Raw genomic sequence first — 21,081 nt, 5'->3', positions numbered from 1 at the left:
GGTAAGTGCAAGCTCTGCGACACATTTTTTTTAAAAATGCGGCGGTTTTTCCGAATCCATCGGGTTTTCGTCCGGCCACGCCCCCCGATTTCCGTCGCGTGCATGCCAGCGCCGATGCGCCACAATCCGATCGGGTGCGCCAAAATCCCGGGCCAATTCAGGGGAAATCGGCGCAAATCGGAAATATTCGGGTAACACGTCGGGAAACCGCGAATCGGGCCCTTAGTAAATTACCCCCAATGTATAAGAGAACCTACCTTTTTATAGATTAAACTGAACATTGCTATCCTCATCTGCATTCCTATATGATGAAGACCAAATATGGCAGGATGTAGAAGCAGCATTCTGACAGCAAAGAGCAATGACAGACCAATGGCTAGGTAGTAAGCTATGGATCGCTCTAGTGTATTACTTTCATCATAAGATGCTATGATTCTTCCAAGAAGCAGCGGCTGAACAGCTTTAGTGACTTCCTGAGATAGACAGGAAAAAGGCATTATTTATATTATCAATTTCTTTTGTGTTAAAACCTATAATTACATTTGCCAGTAATTTAACATTAGATAGATTTGTTTCGTTTTGTTTTTTATTTCATTTTAAGCAGCAGATCATTGTTTTTCTAAGAAATTGCATAGGAATCTGATAAGAAGATGTAGATCTTATTAGGAAAAAGTATCCTGACCGTTAAGTATCAGAATACAGACAATACTTTAGTCATAGCTAGTCTCTACCTGTCACTCTATTGTTTTTTTAATGCCCAGTTTTACTTAATGACTTTCATTTATGGAACGATAAACTGGATGGTAGCCAAGAGATGACTTGCTCAGTGACTCACATAATTAAGTCGTATTATTCCTTCCTGTGAAGAATGGAGCATGCATAAAGGAAACCTGCTGCTAGGTTTAGGACCCCTAAACCAATAGAATGTCCTTGTACTGCTTGGGTTCATGGCACCAAACCTAGTGGCCCAGTCTCATCAATCTCTCCATTTTCCCATTAGTAGAGGTTTTATTCTGATAGAGAGAACTCATAACTCTTCTCATGAGTTTTCAGCACATGCTTTATATGCAATTGAATCTGTTTGAAGGGGTTAATTGAAATCATTACATATGTGTATGGTTTAGGCATCGACAACCCCACTGTATTGGCCATAAAGCTGTAATGCAGCTTAGCTTCCATTCCAGAAATCTGATATTGATGATGTAACCTAAGTATTATAAATCAATTTATGAAAAAACTCTAGTAGCCAGACAACATGTTTAAAGTCCTACTTAAGTACTACTCAAGTAGTCTGGTATATGTATTAAAGAGTAAAAAATTATAGAACTATGTAAGATTTCTCCCGATTCCAGGCAGCCACCTCCAACTCAACTTAAATTACATTCAGTGGACAGTTGTCAACCCAATGACCCCACCTTAAACCCCACCAAGTAATGTCTGTTGCTCCGTGCATATCCATTAAAAATTGCATCATAAGCCTTCTTGTTATTTTTGCACATACATAATAACATCAAACGTGTGAATTATTGTGAAACAACTTTATAGAAGCAGAACCTTAGTATCTAATCATGTGTCAGAACTAGTGTACCTATCCCCCACCCATGCAAGATCCTTTAAAGGGGTTCCTTTTCACGGGAGTATTGGATACTCACTTTGTTGCACTCCCATAACTAATACAGCATTCTCATAGAACTAAATGGTATGATGATCACACATGGGGGGGGGGGGGTCATTTATCTTATTTCCCCCTTCTCTGAGTTATTTTGCTCATTTTAAAGTCTATTTTTTGCACCTCACTTGTCTTTGTTGTTTTGGCTCTTTGGCAAATGCAGGGTTTTTTGAGCCTTATTAGGTGCAAATTTTAAAAAAGGCGCAATTTTGTTGCGCAAATCTTACCATTGCCTTTCCTAAGCATGGTCAGGACTGGCAATTATGCAATTATTAGCGCCCATATAGGCACAAATCAGTGTTAAATAAGACACACACATCTGGAAGCAGGAGAAATACAAAGACCAATTAGGAGCAAACCTGATTACTGCTGTAAAAAGGCACAAAAAATTGTGCAAATAGTCACTAAAATACAACCAAAAAAGGTGCATCATACTAAGATAAATCTGCACCATGGTTTCCACCATTCCACTGACATTTGCAGGTGACTGTCACAGTATTCAGACTCCCTGTAATAAAACATGTATCCCTTATCCTGTGGCTCTGATTCTTTACTGGGGAAGTACTCTTTACATCTTCTACAGTTGCTCTGTACAGAGGAGACCTGCCTCGATGAAACAAATGTGATATCTACACTCACCTGCCACTTTATTAGGTACACCTGTCCAACTGCTCGTTAACACTTAATTTCTAATCAGCCAATCACATGGCGGCAACTCAGTGCATTTAGGCATGTAGACATGGTCAAGACAATCTCCTGCAGTTCAAACCGAGCATCAGTATGGGGAAGAAAGGTGATTTGAGTGTCTTTGAACGTGGCATGGTTGTTGGTGCCAGAAGGGCTGGTCTGAGTATTTCAGAAACTGCTGATCTACTGGGATTTTCACGCACAACCATCTCTAGGGTTTACAGAGAATGGTCGGAAAAAGAAAAAACATCCAGTGAGCGGCAGTTCTGTGGGCGGAAATGCCTTGTTGATGCCAGAGGTCAGAGGAGAATGGGCAGACTGGTTCGAGCTGATAGAAAGGCAACAGTGACTCAAATCGCCACCCGTTACAACCGAAGTAGGCAGAAGAGCATCTCTGAACGCACAGTACGTCGAACTTTGAGGCAGATGGGCTACAGCAGCAGAAGACCACACCGGGTGCCACTCCTTTCAGCTAAGAACAGGAAACTGAGGCTACAATTTGCACAAGCTCATCGAAATTGGACAGTAGAAAATTGGAAAAACGTTGCCTGGTCTGATGAGTCTCGATTTCTGCTGCGACATTCGGATGGTAGGGTCAGAATTTGGCTTCAACAACATGAAAGCATGGATCCATGGATCCATCATGTATTCTAGATATCATGTTGTTTTTAGAACAAGCCGACTCAAGGGTCATTTTATAAATAAAATTTAACATGTTTTTATTATACTTAACAACATACCTGACAAGGGCGTTCTCAAACAAATCTGACGTCATGGATCAAGGCGGACCTTCTGGCCCCCTCCCTCTGACGTCCCTGCTAGCTTTCAATTTAATGGCGCTCCTTCTCAGATATGTGTTAGCCTTGACAAAGAGCGTGTGGATGCGCTCGAAACGCGTAGGCTGGACAGTGTAGTCCACCTCTTGGACACAGTGCTGGGGTCTATGTAACGTCTACACCCTTCCTTGCATTTTGAAATAAAACGCCTGGAGCATTTGTTTCCCAAACACAAAGCGCTGGATCATTCTTTCCGTACTACTATTGCCTTACACGCTGGTCACGTGGGATCCGAGTCGCTGGGATCGAGAGCTCCTTGGGAAGAACCCTGAAAAGCGGGTGAGAGCAATCCTACTTTTTCTTCACACGTTATACCATTGACTTTCATGGATCCATCCTGCCTTGTATCAACGGTTCAGGCTGGTGGTGGTGGTGTCATGGTGTGGGGAATATTTTCTTGGCACTCTTTGGGCCCCTTGGTACCAATTGAGCATCGTTGATACGCCACAGCCTACCTGAGTATTGTTGCTGACCATGTCCATCCCTTTATAACCACAATGTACCCAACATCTGATGGCTACTTTCAGCAGGATAATGCGCCATGTCATAAAGCTGGAATCATCTCAGACTGGTTTCTTGAACATGAGTTCACTGTACTCAAATGGCCTCCACAGTCACCAGATCTCAATCCAATAGAGCATCTTTGGGATGTGGTGGAACGGGAGATTCGCATCATGGATGTGCAGCCGACAAATCTGCGGCAACTATGGGATGCCATCATGTCAATATGGACCAAAATCTCTGAGGAATGCTTTCAGCACCTTGTTGAATCTATGCCACGAAGAATTGAGGCAGTTCTGAAGGCAAAAGGGGGTCCAACCCGTTACTAGCATGGTGTACCTAATAAAGTGGCCGGTGAGTGTAGATACTTTATGTAACATTTAGCATGTGTTGTACTGGTGAAGAACCTAATGTTATTTTTCTGTGGAAAACTATACAGTGTCAATATAATTAAGATGTCAAAAGTTGATATAAAACTTGCATAACCAATAACTGTACAATGCTTCTCTCCTTTGCCTTCTAACTTCTAGTAATATGCACCATTGTGTCAAAATATGAACCTGTTCTACCTGTCCTATATTTTGCTGTTACCATAATTATTCTGAGCTGCCTTCCCTGTCTTATGCCTGGATTACTGTGATCCAAAAATACTGCCTACACTGACCAAGGCCTGCTTAATGACCATGTATTTGGTCAGCTGCCCCTTAACAGAAACTACTACAAGATGTCTATCCAAGACGACATTACATACTAAGGTAATACTTACGGTATATGTTTGTACTATATGTACTATATGCAAATGTCTATACTATGTACTGTAAATACCTATATATAGATATATCTATATCTGTATATAATACCTAAATGTATATTTATATGAAAATTGTCCTCTTACCCCAAGATACAATAGGATACCATAAAAAAGAAATTTCCAGAAAAAACAACGCTTCAGCGCATTGATTAATTTGGGATTTGTCTTTGACGTTGCCAATTCCCTGTCCCATTCTCTGAAAGAAAACACAAAACAAGACAGTTATCCATCAAATGCTACGTTTACACTTGTAACATTCCTCCTCACTTCCAGGTATTTCCAGGGAAACTCAGTAAGGTCAAGTCAAGATGACAATAAAAACAAAGCTTTAGAATACCACAGTGTCCATTCTTCATGATCATAAAAAGTAAGTGGAGGGGCAACTTATTCAAGCATTTGACAGATTTAGGTGTCCAACTATATTTCTTATGTTAGGGAGTTAATTCATGTAAAGGTCACATTCTATGTCTAAAAAACTGCCAGGGATCTTAACACCAATGCAAAATAATAGACAAATAAATTTTTTGGAGTTCATCCAGGACTTTGCAAGATGAAAACAAAGGCAGACTATTCTAACTGGTAACAATGAAGACAAAGCTGACTTGTTGACAGAATAACATCTTATCTATCAATGTAGAAATGAAGCAAATCAAAACTTTTCTTACATTCTTATTGTGACTTTGTTTCACTGTGTGGAACATCTTTATACTCTGGTGAATGGCAGAAAGTAGAATACAGTGACATATGATAGAGATATAAACAACGGCATTCCTATAAACCACCTTAAGTAAGGGGAAGGATGAGCAGCAAAAGCATGTGCTGTACCGGTGTATAACCAGAATGAAAAATATATGCATCTCCAATAAGAACTAAGTACAACATTTATATTGAATCAGGAAACTTTAGTTACTTGTATCTTGGCAAATGCGGATCACTCAGAGAGTTCAATTGGGGTATGAAATATTGATGCTACCAGAGCCACATTCATCCACATTCAGGGTTAAACATATCAATATCATGTCGGGCTGATGTGAAAATGCAAAGTTTTAATTTGTATTTTTTAATAAAATGGATTAGAAGACAGAAATGGGAGAAAACTCAAGACTTTTGAAGGAAAATTTTTCCTCTGCCCAGAGGTGACATATGACTTTGTATATGTGTGTTCTGCTTTTTCTGAAGGCTTTAGAGAAGTTGCTATCATTTCCAGTAACAAAGAAAACTCCTTCTATTAGGTCCACTTTGCAAAAACTGTATGCCTTGAGGTAGACATACACATTTAGTAGCTGTTGGTCAAACCATGTCTCCTTACCCTCCTTGCATGCTTGGTTAAGTTAAGCATAAAAGTGTACTGAAGGAGAGAGGGGAACAAGCTTCTATTAGACACCACCGCATGTGTTGCAAATGTCAACATTTAACATTTTCTAGATTTTTTATTTTAGTTGAGATCAGTCAACCAGTTATGCCAATCATGACAACCAGTGCTACATCTATATAGCCAGTTTTCTAATTCATCTCCAGGTATAGTACTGCATTATGTCTTTTGGGTGGCACTGTGTGATTATCTATGTACTTTGGTTATCAGATAGTTAAACACACATTTATCGTGTATATAGAGTGCTGCCTGTTTTCCTTATATATAACAAAAACAGACAGCACTCCCAAATTGAGAGTGCTGGTCTACAACTTAAATGTTTTGAGATTAAATAGTGGCATTATAGAGATTAAATATGGCACTATATTTTTTTCACAATTTGAGAGTGGTGCATATTTTTGTTTTTGTTGTCTGTGACTTCTCCTGCGGTAAGGTTCAAGAATCGCACCCTGACAATTCATTTTCTCTATTGTGGATTTTTTTGATGCTTTTTCTATTTTTTTATATGTTTCAGTTCTCAGGGACAGTAGCTTTTCTCAAGTTTAAAAAAGGCTTCAGTCCCTGAGAGTCGAAATGTTGCTGGACATAACTTGTCTTTTGTAAATCTTGGCGTGCTGCCATTTTCCTTAATTTGTATTTGGATGAACATTTAAGGGGACATGGATCACCATTTTTTTAGATTGTTTTTGCCGTTTTTTTGCGCAATTGTTTGCCGCAGTTAGTAAATTTGTCTCTAATTTTCATCTTTTTTGGGTGCAAGCAAAAGTCCGGCACTTAGTGGTTTTGAGTGTCTACACCTTATCCGACATAGCGAGTGGCTGTTGTGCAGATGTTTGCACGGAATCTATCACAATTTTGCGCTTAAAAGTCGCAAAAATACTGCTCTGAGCAGGTGCACTTAAAAAAACCTTAATTTTCATTACTGAAAACAAAGGTCTACGCTTCCCAAATGAAAAAATAACTGTAAGTAAAATGAAAAATACTTCAACGGAGTTTAAAAATTTTAAATTTCTCCAGTAACACCTTCATCGTTTTCTATAAGATCATCTCCCTGAGTGGGATTATTGTCTATCTTAATGTGCAGATTTAAAAATGTCACCGGTCTCTCTGTGGTGAATTTTTGAGACATTTGGAAGCGCTTTTTTGCTCCTTATATATGATCATGTCTTTTTACCTGTGATACATGTTCAGTTATCCTGGCAGGCGCAAATTTTGGCTTCTTTTTGAGAATTTTTGTTGCAAATGTCTCAAATCCACATGGACACAAGCCATGTGAGGGGTTATATACAGGAGAGGACACAAGCCACGTGAGGGGGTTATATACAGGAGAGGATTATATACAGGAGAGGACACAAGCCATGTGAGGGGGTCATATGCAGGAGTGGACACAGTCATGTGAGGGGTTATATACAGGAGTGGACACAAGCTACGTGAGGGGGTTATATACAGGAGAGGACACAAGCCATTTAAGGGGGTTATATGCAGGAGTGGACACTACTGTTAATTTCACACCCCAGGGAGATGACAACATATGAAGCTGTGGTCACACGTTGCGTTTTGATTGCGTTTTGAAACCTATTATAACAGCTAAGGAGAGGTGATTTGCCAATTACATTACTGTTAACATTTGCATTTACAAAAAGCATAACATCACATTTATATTGCGTTTTGTAAACAGTAATTTAATTAGGCAAATCACCTCTCCTCAGCTGTTGTAATAGGTTTCAAAATGCAATCAAAACGCAACGTGTGACCGCAGCCTTAGAAGTAACCAATAAATTAAAAAAATATAAATGCAAAAATTTCTGAATTTTCAAAAACAGGTTACTCTGGAAAATTTTAAACATTTAAAGCATGTGGAATAATTCAAATTTACATGTTAAAATAGGGTCCATGAAAAAAATCCTTCCTTTGCACCTGCCCTGCCCTGGACCAAGTGCAGATTTGCTCCTAAAAAGTCACAAAAATAAGCAAAAAAAGTGATACATAAGTGAAAAGTCGCATGGAACATCTGGGAAACTAAGCTACATAAGGCACACTGCACAAGGTGCAGACCAAGGCGTACTTGAAAAACGACAATTGAAAAGTCACAAAAAAGTCGCAAAAACGAGACAATTTGACTAGCAGAAATAATGATACATGTCCCCCAAAGACTCATTTGAGCAAGAATTTTTTTTTTTTTTACATATCTGTAACTTTAGTCAAATTTGGTGCAAATTACAACAATTCCAAAACGCATTTACGAAGGCAAAACTAGATCATTCATAGATCACAAACCAAATAAAAGAACAAACCAGGCACAAAAATAGGTGAACCTGAGACTCACTATGATTAATGTCCCCCTTAGTCTCAGTTCTGGACATGCAACATGACTGAGACTAAGGGGCTTATTTACTAAAGATCCCCGGCCGCACTTTCGTTGTTTATACCGACATTTACGGGATTTGCGCCGCTGGGACAGGTATTTAACCGGGGATTGGCCCACACGCGTTCGGATTGCGGCCGGCTGCGCTGGCGCGGAATTTATCTTTCAAATTGTGTCACAAGACAATGAAGTTACATGCACTAGGAAGAAGAAGGAGAACTCCGGTGGAAGTGTGCGGGGAAGCGACACATGCAGGATATCGGGAGCACAATCTTAGTGAATCGTCGGACAATGCACTTTCGTAAACTCTGCAGGATCGGGTAAGTAAATGTGCCCCTAAGTATCAGTGCTACTTCTAAACATACACAAACACACACTTCTGTATTGTGTTTTTAAAGCAGACAACAGGCAGACTGTTTTAAAATGAAGAATAGTACCAACTGGAATAATATTATGAAAAAATTTCATGCAGCGGTGATCAAGAATGGGGTATCTATAATCTGTCTTGGCATGTAGTCTTCAACTTGTCCTCAACAACGTAATACAGTAAGATTTTCTTACAAGCCCTCCTGCATAGCTATTCCTCTGGTTTGCCCACAATTCGTTCCATTAGCAGTGAAAGCATATTATTCCATAGAGTGAAGACATGAACTGTCATTGGAAAATTGGCTCTTGCCTTTGATGGTGTATCCAAACCAAAACACTGAACATCTAGGTACCTTTCAAGTCGTTCCGAAAGATTATCTGCAGAGTCTCCAGTAGCAATTTGATAAATATCTGACAATTCCAATCGTTGCCTGTATCCTTTCTTCAGAATAGGTTTGGTCCAACTAGAATAAAAAATTTCGGTATTTTAATAACATAAGGTTTAAGAGGTCATTGATTACATTTATTATGTTATCAAATACAGTTTCATGATTATGGTAATTAGGATATAAGGAAGATCTAGTTAAGAAATAATCTAGTTGCCTGTAGGAGTTAGTGTTTTATTTTCAGGAGTGGTTAAATTATTACTAGAAACACATGAGTCAACAAAAAGCGAGATCCAAACCCAGTTACCCAGTACGATAATCTGCCTATGATTGTGATTTGTAGCATGCAATTTGCAAGTTGTTCCCCTTTCCTTTATGTATAGTAAAGGTTGTAAAGTTATATGTATGGGATAACAATGATAAGAATATTAGAGGTTGACAGTGCAGCATCGTACACCATGTGCTTGTGCTGTACATAGATCACAGTTGTTTTTTGCTGGATTCCACCATTTTTTTAATTAAAGTAGTATGATGCCTGTTAATGTGAGCCGAAGCTGCTGACAAAAATGGCAGACAAGATGAAAGCTTTTGTGCTCCTGACAAGATTTTTGTATACTGCTTTAAATATAAAGTGCAATTTCCTTATCATCTATTTATTTTGATCTTTTCCACTAGCCATGAAATAAATCATTAAAAATGTCAAGATGTCACATTATGTTATTTATGTTCAAGAATAACATACATACGTTAGATGTTTGGTGAGTCTGATATGTTTTTATCTTTTTGTTGAGATATAATATACAACATAACTTAACTTCTCTGTTTCTGTTGAGTGCATACAGTGGTCATATGGCTCTGTAATTACTTTTTGATAAGGTAACATTATAGCACCACAAAAAAAAACATTTTATAATTAATTTTTTTATTTCAAAAAGTTAGATTTTAGTTTCTGCCGCATGCACATCCCAAGATGACATGTGCATTTCAGAATAATTTGGTTGAATCTTACACCAACACAGTTGATGACTAAAGCCCTGTGGGCAATCGGCTCAAGACTTGTGTACTTACAAATAAATTGACTACGGTACATTGTTTTTAATTCTCTTATTATAATAATAATAATTCTTTATTAATATAGCGCCTACAGCAGGGCCGGCTCCAGGTTTTAGTGGGCCCCTGGGCGACAGAGCCTTAGTGGGCCCCTCCGTGGGCCGCCCTCCAGTGGCCACACTTCCCCCCCCCCTCCCCACACACTGACCACCCCCCCTCCCTTGCGGACACACTGACCACCCCCCCTCCCCTGCGGACACACTGACTCCCCCAACCTCCCCCTGCGGACAAACTGACCCCCTCACCCCCCCCCTGCGGACACACTGAACCCCCCCTCCCCCTGCAGACCCACTGAACCCCCCCCCCTGCTGACACAATGACCCCCCCGCTGACACACTGACCCCCCTTCTCCCCCTGTATACACAGTGACCCCATCCCTCCCCCCGCGGACACACTGACCCCCTCCTCCCCCCCCCCGCAAACACACTGACCCCCCCTCTCCCCCTGTATACACACTGACCCCATCCCTCCCCCCTCCCCCTACGGACACACTGAAACCCCCCCCCCTCCGGGAAAGAAGTATTTTACCTGTCCTGGTTCCCCCGGCGCAGCTCCTGCAGCTGTCTTCGGCCTGGGCCCCCCGTACACGCCGGCTCTGAAGCCGGCGCACATGATGACGTCATCGGGTCACGTGTTCAGAGCAGTCGCATACCCTGCGGAGCGCTGCATTGTGGGAACCGGGACAGGTGAGTTTTAGATTCTGCCTCTATGCTGCGCTCCCGACCAGCGCAGCATAGAGGCAGAAAAATGATCGATCCGGATGGTGATCAATTGTACCAGTGTCTCATAGAGACACTGGTACAATTGATCCGGGGGCCCGAGTGGGCCCCTCCAGTACCCCGGGGCCCCGGCACTTGCCCGGGTTGGCCGGGTGCTGGCGCCGGGCCTGGCCTACAGATTACGTAGCGCTGCACAGAGCATGCCAAATTGGTCCCTTTCCCCATGGGCTCACAATCTAAACAACCTACCAGTATGTTTTTGGAGTGTGGGAGGAAACCGGAGGACCCAGCGGAAACCCACACCAACACGGAGAGAACATACAAGCTCTTTTATGGCTAAAAATAAAAACCTGGTTAATGATTAATCAACCAAATTTGATGGGATCTGCTTCCATTAGGTTGAGGTAGTTATTTGTTGAGCAAAATGTTTTTATAGCAATGTGATGGAGAATAAAAAATGGACATTTTTGGGTTGCAATATACTGAAAACTTGCATTCAAACTGAACAGTGAGGGACTTAGTCTAGTAGTGCACATATCATAATACTCTTATGTACAACAGATGAATTACTTCATCAGTTTAATTTAAGCTTCAAGTTACAGCCACACAATGACATTCACACAATTACATTTAATCAATACGTGCCATTTCCTATGAGCTATGTCAATTGTGTAAGCAAATAACTTTCATCACATGCTGATTTCAACACTATGTGATTCGACTTAACAATGTGCAAGACAATATGATCTGAAACCCAATTTAGTTTAGTGTGCCTGGCTTATGTGTGAGGAAGTAATAAAATATGTATATGGAAACATACAAGTTGATGACAAAGCTTTGTGATATTGTAATAACGCAGAAATTATTAAGCAATTTTGGAAAAACTGTATTAAGACAAGTAAAGTAAGTAACAAATGTCTTCACATAGGTTAAAGGAAACCTGCCATCAGAAATCTACCTATTAAGGTAGATCTGATGGTAGGTTCCCACTTCCCTTCTAAACCATAAACTATCTTTAGCTAATCCTAAAAAACTTTCTTCAATAAACTACAGTTTATCTAACTTATGAGCTAATTTATGGCAGAGGCTACTGAGGCGTGGAGTAGCCTCTGCATGGAGTGGGAGCAAAGACTATTCTACGCCCCAGTAGCCTCTGCGATCCCTCCCACCTTCTTTTCGGCTCCTTTCTTCCGAGGCAAAGAGTTTTGATAAGTTTGGCACTGTCGCAAAGTCTGCAGTTCGGGCCTGCTCAACACTACAAATCTGACACCTTAGTAAGGTTCTGTCTTAGCAGGACAGAGCACAGCAGTGTTTTCAGAGAATGTTTTCATTTATCAGGAAAGGAGAGAAAATGAGAGAAAACAAGTAAATGGAAAAGGAGACACTCTGAATTAGACATATTATATTTTCTTTTTTTAATTTTTGTAGCATTTATTTAGTTGGGCCGGACATGATGTGATACAAAGTAAAAAAGAGAGAATAGTGTGGTGTGACACATTTGAAACTAGAACGAACATATAAATTAATAGGTTAAGGAATCAATTTCTTCATCTATGTGTATGTTCCTGTCATGGATATGGTTCCTAATCCACAGAAAAAGAGGATTTTACCTTCTGAGAACTAGCACAAGCAAGCTGATTAATAGAACAGTCTCCCCACTATTGATATAAGATACTTAAAGGGGAAGTTCTTTAAGTCAACTATGTCATAAGTGGGTTTTTTGGGACTGTACAGTATGTAAACATTTTGGTATTGTGTGTGTCCTCTTGAGGATAGACGGATGCTCTTTCGGCTTAAATATTTTTTGGGGGGGGGAACGTATTGTGGCTGTTACATCCGTCTGTAGAATGTCTCACAACTGTTGCATCTGCTTTTTTGCAAAAATGTTTTAAATCAATCGCATGTGCCACATTTATCAAGCTATCTAAGTCAGTATAATAAATCTGATGTGCTTAAGAGCTCATAAGTCACACTTAAAAATTGGAGTAAAATCCTGCCTAATGATAAATCTGTCCCGTTGTTTATGGGGCAAAGCTCCCATAAACAACATCTTTTTCCCTGTGAAGGGACCCAATTAAAACTTTAGGGGATTACAGAGAGCTGTATAGTTCTTTATGGAGCCAGAAAATCTACTGCTGGCCAGTAAATAACTAATAACTATGTCTACACTGGTATTTATACGAAATATTTGCGATTCATGGCACGTTTTCCTGATAAGAGTTTGACTGAACCGTGTTGCTATTCATTTTACAGTTTAGTAAATCAAGTACCGAATTTGGTAAATTTTTAGATAGCATTCAACTATATGGACATGTTACTAGTTTCCACAAGACTACATCTGTCTGATTGTCTTCAGTATTTGCACAAAAGCCTTGAAGAGAAAAGATCTGATGGTTACATAAATAGAGCAATATTATTTACTACCCATTGATTTAATGTTTATTTACTATGATCTGTTGATCTGTGATTGCTTGTATTACCCTGATAAACTTTATGAACAGTGCTTGAACCTCAATGACAACTGAAAACATAAAAGATCTGCAATATTGCTCCCTGACCTTGTCTTTAAAGAGCTCAGTTAGGAACTCAGTGTGTGATCACAACACATATGTTTCACTTGGTGTATAAAAACATTTCATTACATTACATACAATGTTTGCTCAGCATGAGCGTAAGGGACACATACTCAACTAATTAAAAGTGAAGGAATATTGTCTAAAATGAACACAATGGGATTGTTTTGACAATTATGTCACTGTCAATAGGAACATCAAGTAGCATTATTAGTCCTGCTGATCATGCATCATGACTCTACACTCTTTCATCTCATCTATATCTTTTAAGTGGATTATTGCATGTAGCATTGTATCATGATCTCAATGTCTTGTGAAATTTGTTACAATCCTATGAATACAATCATGTATCATATTTTTACTTTCCATTGGCATAACATTTGGCATAACATCTTAGTGCTATTTGAGTTAAAAAAAAATAATAATAATTCCTTCATTTATATAGCACATACAGATTATGCAGTGCTACACAGAGCTTGCCAAATCGGTTCCTGTCCCCAATGTGGCTCAAAATCTAATCAACCTACCAGTATGTTTTTTGGAGTGTGGGAGGAAACCGGAGGACCCGGAGGAAACCCGCACAAACACTGAGAGAAAATACAAATTCTTTGCAGATGTTGACCCTGAGACATGAACCCAGGTCCACAGCGCTGCAAGGCTGTAATGCTAACCACTAAGCAACCATAATTTAAGATGGAATTTGGTACACTTAATTAGCTTTTTGCATTTTGTTATAGCAGAAGTGGAAATGTAAAGAAATCAAAACTTAAAGCTTTTTCAACCATAAAAAAATCTTCTAAATCAGCACAAGTAGTGGATTACAGGTGGATTTAATGCACATTTTTGGTTGCAGAAAATGGGAAGCGTAATACAGTAGTATTAAAGTGAATGTGATTTAGAATATTGTAGTTGATTTTTTTTTTACAGCATAAAAATTGTTGCTTAATATGACAAAAAAATGATGATCATGTCACACTCACACATGAATAAGCTGGACAGCTGAATATGATTTAGGACATGATTGTTTAAATTAAAGGCATGTAGAGGAGCAATTTAGGGATAGAGGCAATGCTCTGTAATGGCAGTTTATAAAAATATATTTAGTTTTGGGGGTTAATTTGCCTGACAAGATCTCTTTAAATTTATCTTCCGATTTGTCATGCTTTGTGCAGTGCTGAGTAATCTGTAGGCGCTATATAAATAAAGAATTATTATTATTATCTGACATCCGCAGTGACACCCTGTTCATACCCGGTAACCGCTACATTCAATCTCAGGCCTCATGGGTGACTATGGCACAATGAGACCTTACTGTCACATGACAAGCATTCCAAAGTCACTGCTGTGGCCTTGGGAGCTGGGAAAGGTACAGTACAAAGTGCAGTACAGCCCCTATCTATGCAACTGAGCCAATCACTGGCCTCAGCAGTCCCATGCCAAATACTACTGAGGCCAGTGATTAGCTGCATGGTCTAACACTGTATGTGGGTATATCACCACTACAGTTAAGAAGATGTAGTGGTATAAGTGGAATGTTGGAAGAAGTGTGGGAAAAATTGGAAAGTGTTGCTTATTTTGTAATTTTATTACAAGGGCTGGTCTACATTTTGAGTACATCAGAAAGTCCTTTTAATGGACAGATACAACTGAGTAAGGCTAAGTTCATCCGTGCACTTCTAATTTCCATTTTTGCTTTGTTATAGAAACAGAATAATAAATATAATGGATGGCAGGGTGATAAAAATGACAGATAACAATGAAGCCAGAGAGACCTCTGGCTTCATGGGATCAGTTGGAATTTCATTTGGGGTCATTTTGCTGAAAAAAGGTCAGAATCTGTGACGAAGGTAAACTAGAAAACTTTGTCTTACATAGATACTGATAATCAGTGCATGGTTAATTTGAAATTGATGTGATTTCCTTCTAAAGGAAAATAATAAATGTTCTCAAATATGAGAAAAACAAAATAATTAAACAGAAAAATAGAATATTTGGTAAATTTATAACAGCTTCTCATTGTGGCATTATTAGTGCCAGCTTATAGACAAGACAATCTATTTACTGCCATAGACACAGTCTGGAGTACTGGCAAGCCTCACTCCTCTTACTCCAACCAGTTAAGGGAAACATTTTGATACATTTTCATGTTACAAAAAGCAGTGTCTGACTCCATAGTTCTTTGCACCTGCAGCTGAAAAAAATATTTCTGTTCCCATAGGCCAGTGATGGAGAACCTTTTAGAGACCGGGTGCCCAAACTACAACCAAAACCCACTTATTTATTGCAAAGTGCCAGCACAGCAATTTAAGTAGTTATTTATTGCTACCTGTTAAACGAAAAGCTTTAAATCACAACAGCCTCTAGAGGACAACAAAACAGTTGAAAGAAGAAGGGCAAATTTGGACTATTGTTGTAGCATCTTGCTATGGTCGCCATGTACAAGAAAAAGCCTAGAGGAGTTCTACCTCTTCCTGCAATCCCAAGCAATCAAAATGTGTTGCTTTAAAATAGCACTGAGAGCACTTTCTTGAGTCGCCTGGGACTGCAGGATGATTCTTTGAGTTCTATGTCGTGTGCTATATTGATGGCTTGGGTGCCCAAAAAGAGGTCTCCGAGTACCAACTCTGGCACCCGTGCCATAGGTTCGCCACCACTGCCATATAGGCAATATAGCTGTTCTCAATGGCAATATGGAAATGCAAGCAAACTTCCACAATAAAATTGATCTTCTGTGGGGGAAAGGAATGTCTAATTAGATTGTTTTCCTTAATGGTCTCATTATGTGGCAGAGTTGTTACAAAAGTGCTTGCAACTTTGAAATTGATCTAAAATGAGGGATACTTTACCTGATAAACCAGCATATGTGTGTGTGCCTGAGGAGTAATACTATTTCTGTTTTTCCATAAAATACATGACAAAGTTTCTAATATTTGTGCATAGTATTGATATATGCAAAGCTTGATAACAAGTAACAGCAGCTCCAGTTGTTTAGTCCACCATTCAGACACAGATGGCACACATGAAACCATGGACTCCAGTAAAAGTTCTTGTGGTACACATTACATGTCCTGTAATTCACAGTCAGTCCCTATTGCCTGTGGACCAATACACTGTTGCAGCTACTAGTGTATTCATTTAGGAAGTAATCACATACAAGAAGTGAAAAGCACCAACCTACTTGTGATACCCTGGAATGATTGAAAATAAGGAGCATACACAGTATCCAAAATTTTTACCCCCTTAGTGACTGTCCAGAGCAATTTTTAGTTTAGGCTGCTATGTTTTTACAAAGAATACCCTGGTTTCCTGTCTTGTGATGCTTTGCTTTAATAACCTTGGTTGGAGGAAGATCACTGCATCCAAAGAGGAAGAAAAATATGTTATCACTCTTAACATGCAAAAGGGGAAACATTTTTTTTAAAAATGGCTTGGCATTCAAGGCTTGAAATAGGTTGGTTACGATGGGGTAGTAACTCAGTAACACAAATTTTAAGATTTCAAGATTTCTTGTTCAGCATACTATTCTGCAATTCTAATCCACAGACCATGCAAAAAGACAAAAGACACTTTTCTTCATCTGAAGAAAACCATTCCATTCCCATACTGTGATTGTAATAATATCTGGATCTAGAAATGATCTTTATATTTAGAGTTCACAAAACCTATAATATTATTTTATTGCAATAAAGTCATCCAGACCTTTCTCAAACTCTCTATGCACACATGTCAAGCACAGGACCCGTGGCCAAATGTTGCCCAGCATCACATTTTATATGGCCTGCAAGGTTTTAATTGAAGCTTAACAACAGACATGACTGGATCTTCATTGGAGCTACTTTTTGAGGCTGTCCAACAGCCCCAGTACATAACGCTGACATGCTGTTCTTGCATTTCAGCTAGGCTCCCTTTACACGTTCTAATATTACTGCCAATGATGGTAAAGAGTCTTTTGGTACTAGATGTTGAAGAATAGGAGATCATCTAAACTGTTTAGAGAGCGTTATGGCCTAGTGGGAAGGAGGCTGTGTTACTTTGTTTAGAGGAGAATGTTACGGGCAAAGCAGGAGGGGGGCATTCTTGGTTGACTGTTATACACTCTTCCAAGTACCATCGGCCTTTGAAGATTACCATAGTGCTGATATGGCCCTGAGTTTGCTCTATAACCAAAGGTGTTTATTAAATTGATGGCATATTTAGTATAAGGCTACATTCACATAACCGTGTTTACGGGTGCAAGCTTGTAGCTGTACATATGTCCCCCATAGACGGCAATGGCTGCACAGAGCGATGCGGTACGGCTCCATACACAGGATAAAGATAGGACATGTCCTATCTTTCCACATAGTACGGCCCCCACGCAATGCATTTCAATGGAGAGGAGAGGGGTCACCCTTCCTCCTCTCCATTCTGGCGGATGTATGCCTGGCCGTAAGATCTGAATGTTTGGTAATTCTGCAGGTCAGAAATTTGCTGTGCAAGCAATGTAGCACTATTAATGTTAGCAACAGGTTGTATCCTGATTCATCCTCAAAATGTCATAATCTCTGTTATAGCTCTTTTAAGATTTACAGTACTGTACTCCATAAGTTTGAAAATTTAAATTAACATGACAAAGAATTCAATTTGATGATTGTTCATCTCAAAGTGATCAACCACACTGAACCAAAAGGGCTATACTTTTCAAAACCAAAGGATTTGTTGCTATCCTCTTAATGTTATACACAGCAGAGGTACATCAGAAATCTGGTGACGTTTACGATTTACCATGTCAGAGATGTTTTGGTGGCCGCTGAATGGCATTCTCTGTGCTCTCCAATTTACACATCCCCTTTTTTCTTTGGATCAGTACAATCACAGAAATACCAGATTTTGAAAGATATTTTATTTTAATAACAAAAAAATGTAAGAACTTGAATAAAATGGAGTTGTATACGGTATCATTTTAAGCAGCCCAATCTGACCTTTTCATTTGTGTCATTTGGGGAGCTGTATGATCCTTATATGATTATTTTTTATCCAAACTTTTATGGGTAGTAAAATAGAAAAAAAGTGGCTTTTGGACAGTCTGCCATTCATTTTTTTGCTCAGACGTTCACTACGTGGGATAAACATTTTCATATTATGATTGGGCATTATGTGACATCTGTGTATGATTTAAATAATTTATTTAATGAAAGCATTCCAGGATGATATGCATTTTTATAATTCTTTTATATTTTATAATTTTTTACAGTACTTTTTTTGCTGCACAATGGGCCCCATTTACTAAAGCCCCTGTGCCCCAGTCAGACTTTGCACATTGTTTTAAGTGCAAACTGCTTGCACATGTATTTAAGAAGTGTCTGCGTCCCATATGGGTCGCGGCTGCACTATACCTGGCGTAACACACATTTTTGCACACAAATGTGCGTTCTGATGCAGACCGTGCACCACAGTAACATGCAGAGTCCGACAGAAATGTGTCGCATACCCTATGTTAAAGGTGTACCAAAAAATAGTTACACTCTGCCGGAGCAGAGCAGGGAGCACCAGATTCAGATTCCAAATTTTAGCTTTCCCTATGCTGGTTGACCAGTAGAATGTGATTGGTGGCACAAGCCTCTGTCCATCCTATCATTTGATATGGTTTAGGAAACCCCTTTAATGTTAGTAAACTGACAAAAATACTCAAAATGCTGGTGCAAGCCTTGAGTAAAGAACTTGTCATTTCCTAATGTCTGTTCATCACTGCTATATCCCAACACATTTAATATGATCAGTGGCAGAATGTAGCACACATGACTACAGAAATCTATGCATTAACTGCCAGAGATTTGGTTCTTTGGCCCAATACCCTTATTGCACTGTTTGCACAGCTTAGACTGAGAGCATTGTGGTAAATTTTTGCAAAATTTAGAACTTTGTTTATATCTAAACTAGGTACCTGAACATCTCAGGTTTTACATTTGAGAAAAGTGTTTGATGTATAGGGAATGACTGAAAGGCAGTATTTCTGGTTATTATGTTATTATATATTCTAATATATATATATATATATATATATATATATATACATATATATATATATATATATACAGCATAAAAACAAGTATATAAAAATGTTTGACATGTAGAACTAGAAGAGGTTAATTAATAAAAAGGAAGTACTTTTTGTTATTATATTCAACATACTTATTACTATTTATGATCCCCATAGTAACAACAAATAATGTTATTAAAAAAATGGATGGACAAGGAAGTATTATCTTAAAACTCTCAGCAATTATCACAGAAGAAACAAAAGAAGGATATTCCTAAATACAGCTGTGTGTTATTACAGTAAACTATGAGGACGGTGAAAGAAACTCATGTCACTGTGTTCTGGAGCACAAGCCATTAGTAATACCTGTTAGAGAATACACTGAGAGCACTGCTCTGCTCCACTACTACCAGCAGCACATGACCCCTGGAAACACATTCTGATTAATAACAAGATTATCCTTTCATCCCCATTAATATCCCTATGTGACTCTTAAGTAGAACATGATAGTTCTCATTTTTCTTTCTATACATCACCAGCCTGCAAATCTATAAACTATGTGTTCTTTTAGTAGCACATACTGTTCTAGGTGGCTATTACCTTTTCTTATAACCAGTAGATCATAAAGAGCTGATCAAGAAGTAAAAAAGCAAAGGTCACTTAATGTGCTGTACTTACAAGGTGCTGCCTGCAGGTTGCTATAATGCAGAGAAGTAATGCTTGCTGTCATTGTTGCCTTTTTTTGGGTTAGTGCTGCTGCAGGTGCATCACAGGCTTTTTACAGTAAAAGTCTATTTTCTTACATAGAAAGAAGCTCTCCCTGCCAAACAGCTTTTCTCTCCTGTTCATTTACTTTCCTAAGTGCTTTTGATGAAAGCAAGAAGTGTGAATGTCAGGTACCTGCACTGAGCTTCCCTGTCACACTATGCAGTGCCAGCGAGTACAGGAATGCTGCCATGCACTCTCACTTCCCAGCTACAAGCACATACCTGAAGAAGAGCTTGGAGAAGATGTTGGCTTTCTCCAGCGGGGACCTCTGCATGGTGGCTGGGTGCTGCTGCAGGCACAGCCTTGGTTCTTGGCTCTGGGAGTCCACTCTGTGCCTGCTGCTGCTCACCCACCTTATTCTGTTAGCCTGCTGATGTCACTGCCTCCTTGACTCTGCCCAGGTTAAGAAGAGCTAAGCACAGGGAGGCAGCCGAGTCCTTCATATCTTCCTCCTCTTCTCCCTCTTTTACTTCCACTCCCTCTCATTCTGTTTAGGTAACACAAAAGGGGTGTGTTGCAAACAATTATAATCAGATTTCATTACCCAGGGCATACTGTATTTTGGTTCAGAATAAGGTAATGGACCTTAGGGTGATTGTTATAGCTGAGAAGGTCAAACTGATTTCAGGTCACAGAACCTGCATAATCAGATCTAGGAGCATTTATTACTATGTATCTGTTATGTGGCAGTTTGAATTGGGAATGTTTAATAATCTCAGCATTCATTTGTTTTGGCAATTATTAGCTTTATACATTATGTTGTAAAATAAATTATGTGTTTGCCTTGGTAATTTGGTGAGCAGGGCAATTGTTATGTACATTCATTCACATGATTGGGGCTATGCTGTTTTAGTGTCTCCCAAATGAAAATGTGGGCAATAGAACAATCATCTAAAATT

At 39.2% G+C, this 21,081-nt stretch overlaps 1 protein-coding gene across 1 annotated transcript in view; it reads right to left on the bottom strand.

The window, feature by feature from the left end:
• Positions 1-20,626, bottom strand: part of CFTR (CF transmembrane conductance regulator) — a 125,712-nt gene extending 105,086 nt beyond the window's left edge. Inside the window, exons 1-4 of the mRNA XM_072146962.1 lie at positions 20,404-20,626; positions 8,961-9,071; positions 4,589-4,700; positions 258-473 (exon numbers count right to left, since the gene is read on the bottom strand). Of these exons, the coding sequence (XP_072003063.1) occupies positions 258-473; positions 4,589-4,700; positions 8,961-9,071; positions 20,404-20,456 (492 nt within the window). The 5' untranslated portion in view covers positions 20,457-20,626. The remainder of the gene's footprint in view (positions 1-257; positions 474-4,588; positions 4,701-8,960; positions 9,072-20,403) is intronic.
• Positions 20,627-21,081: the final 455 nt, after the last annotated feature.

The sequence above is a fragment of the Engystomops pustulosus genome, chromosome 4, assembly GCF_040894005.1.
Source record: "Engystomops pustulosus chromosome 4, aEngPut4.maternal, whole genome shotgun sequence".
Lineage (NCBI taxonomy): Eukaryota > Metazoa > Chordata > Amphibia > Anura > Leptodactylidae > Engystomops > Engystomops pustulosus.
Note: the sequence above shows the minus strand (reverse complement) of the source record. Positions and strands in the feature narration are given on the sequence as shown.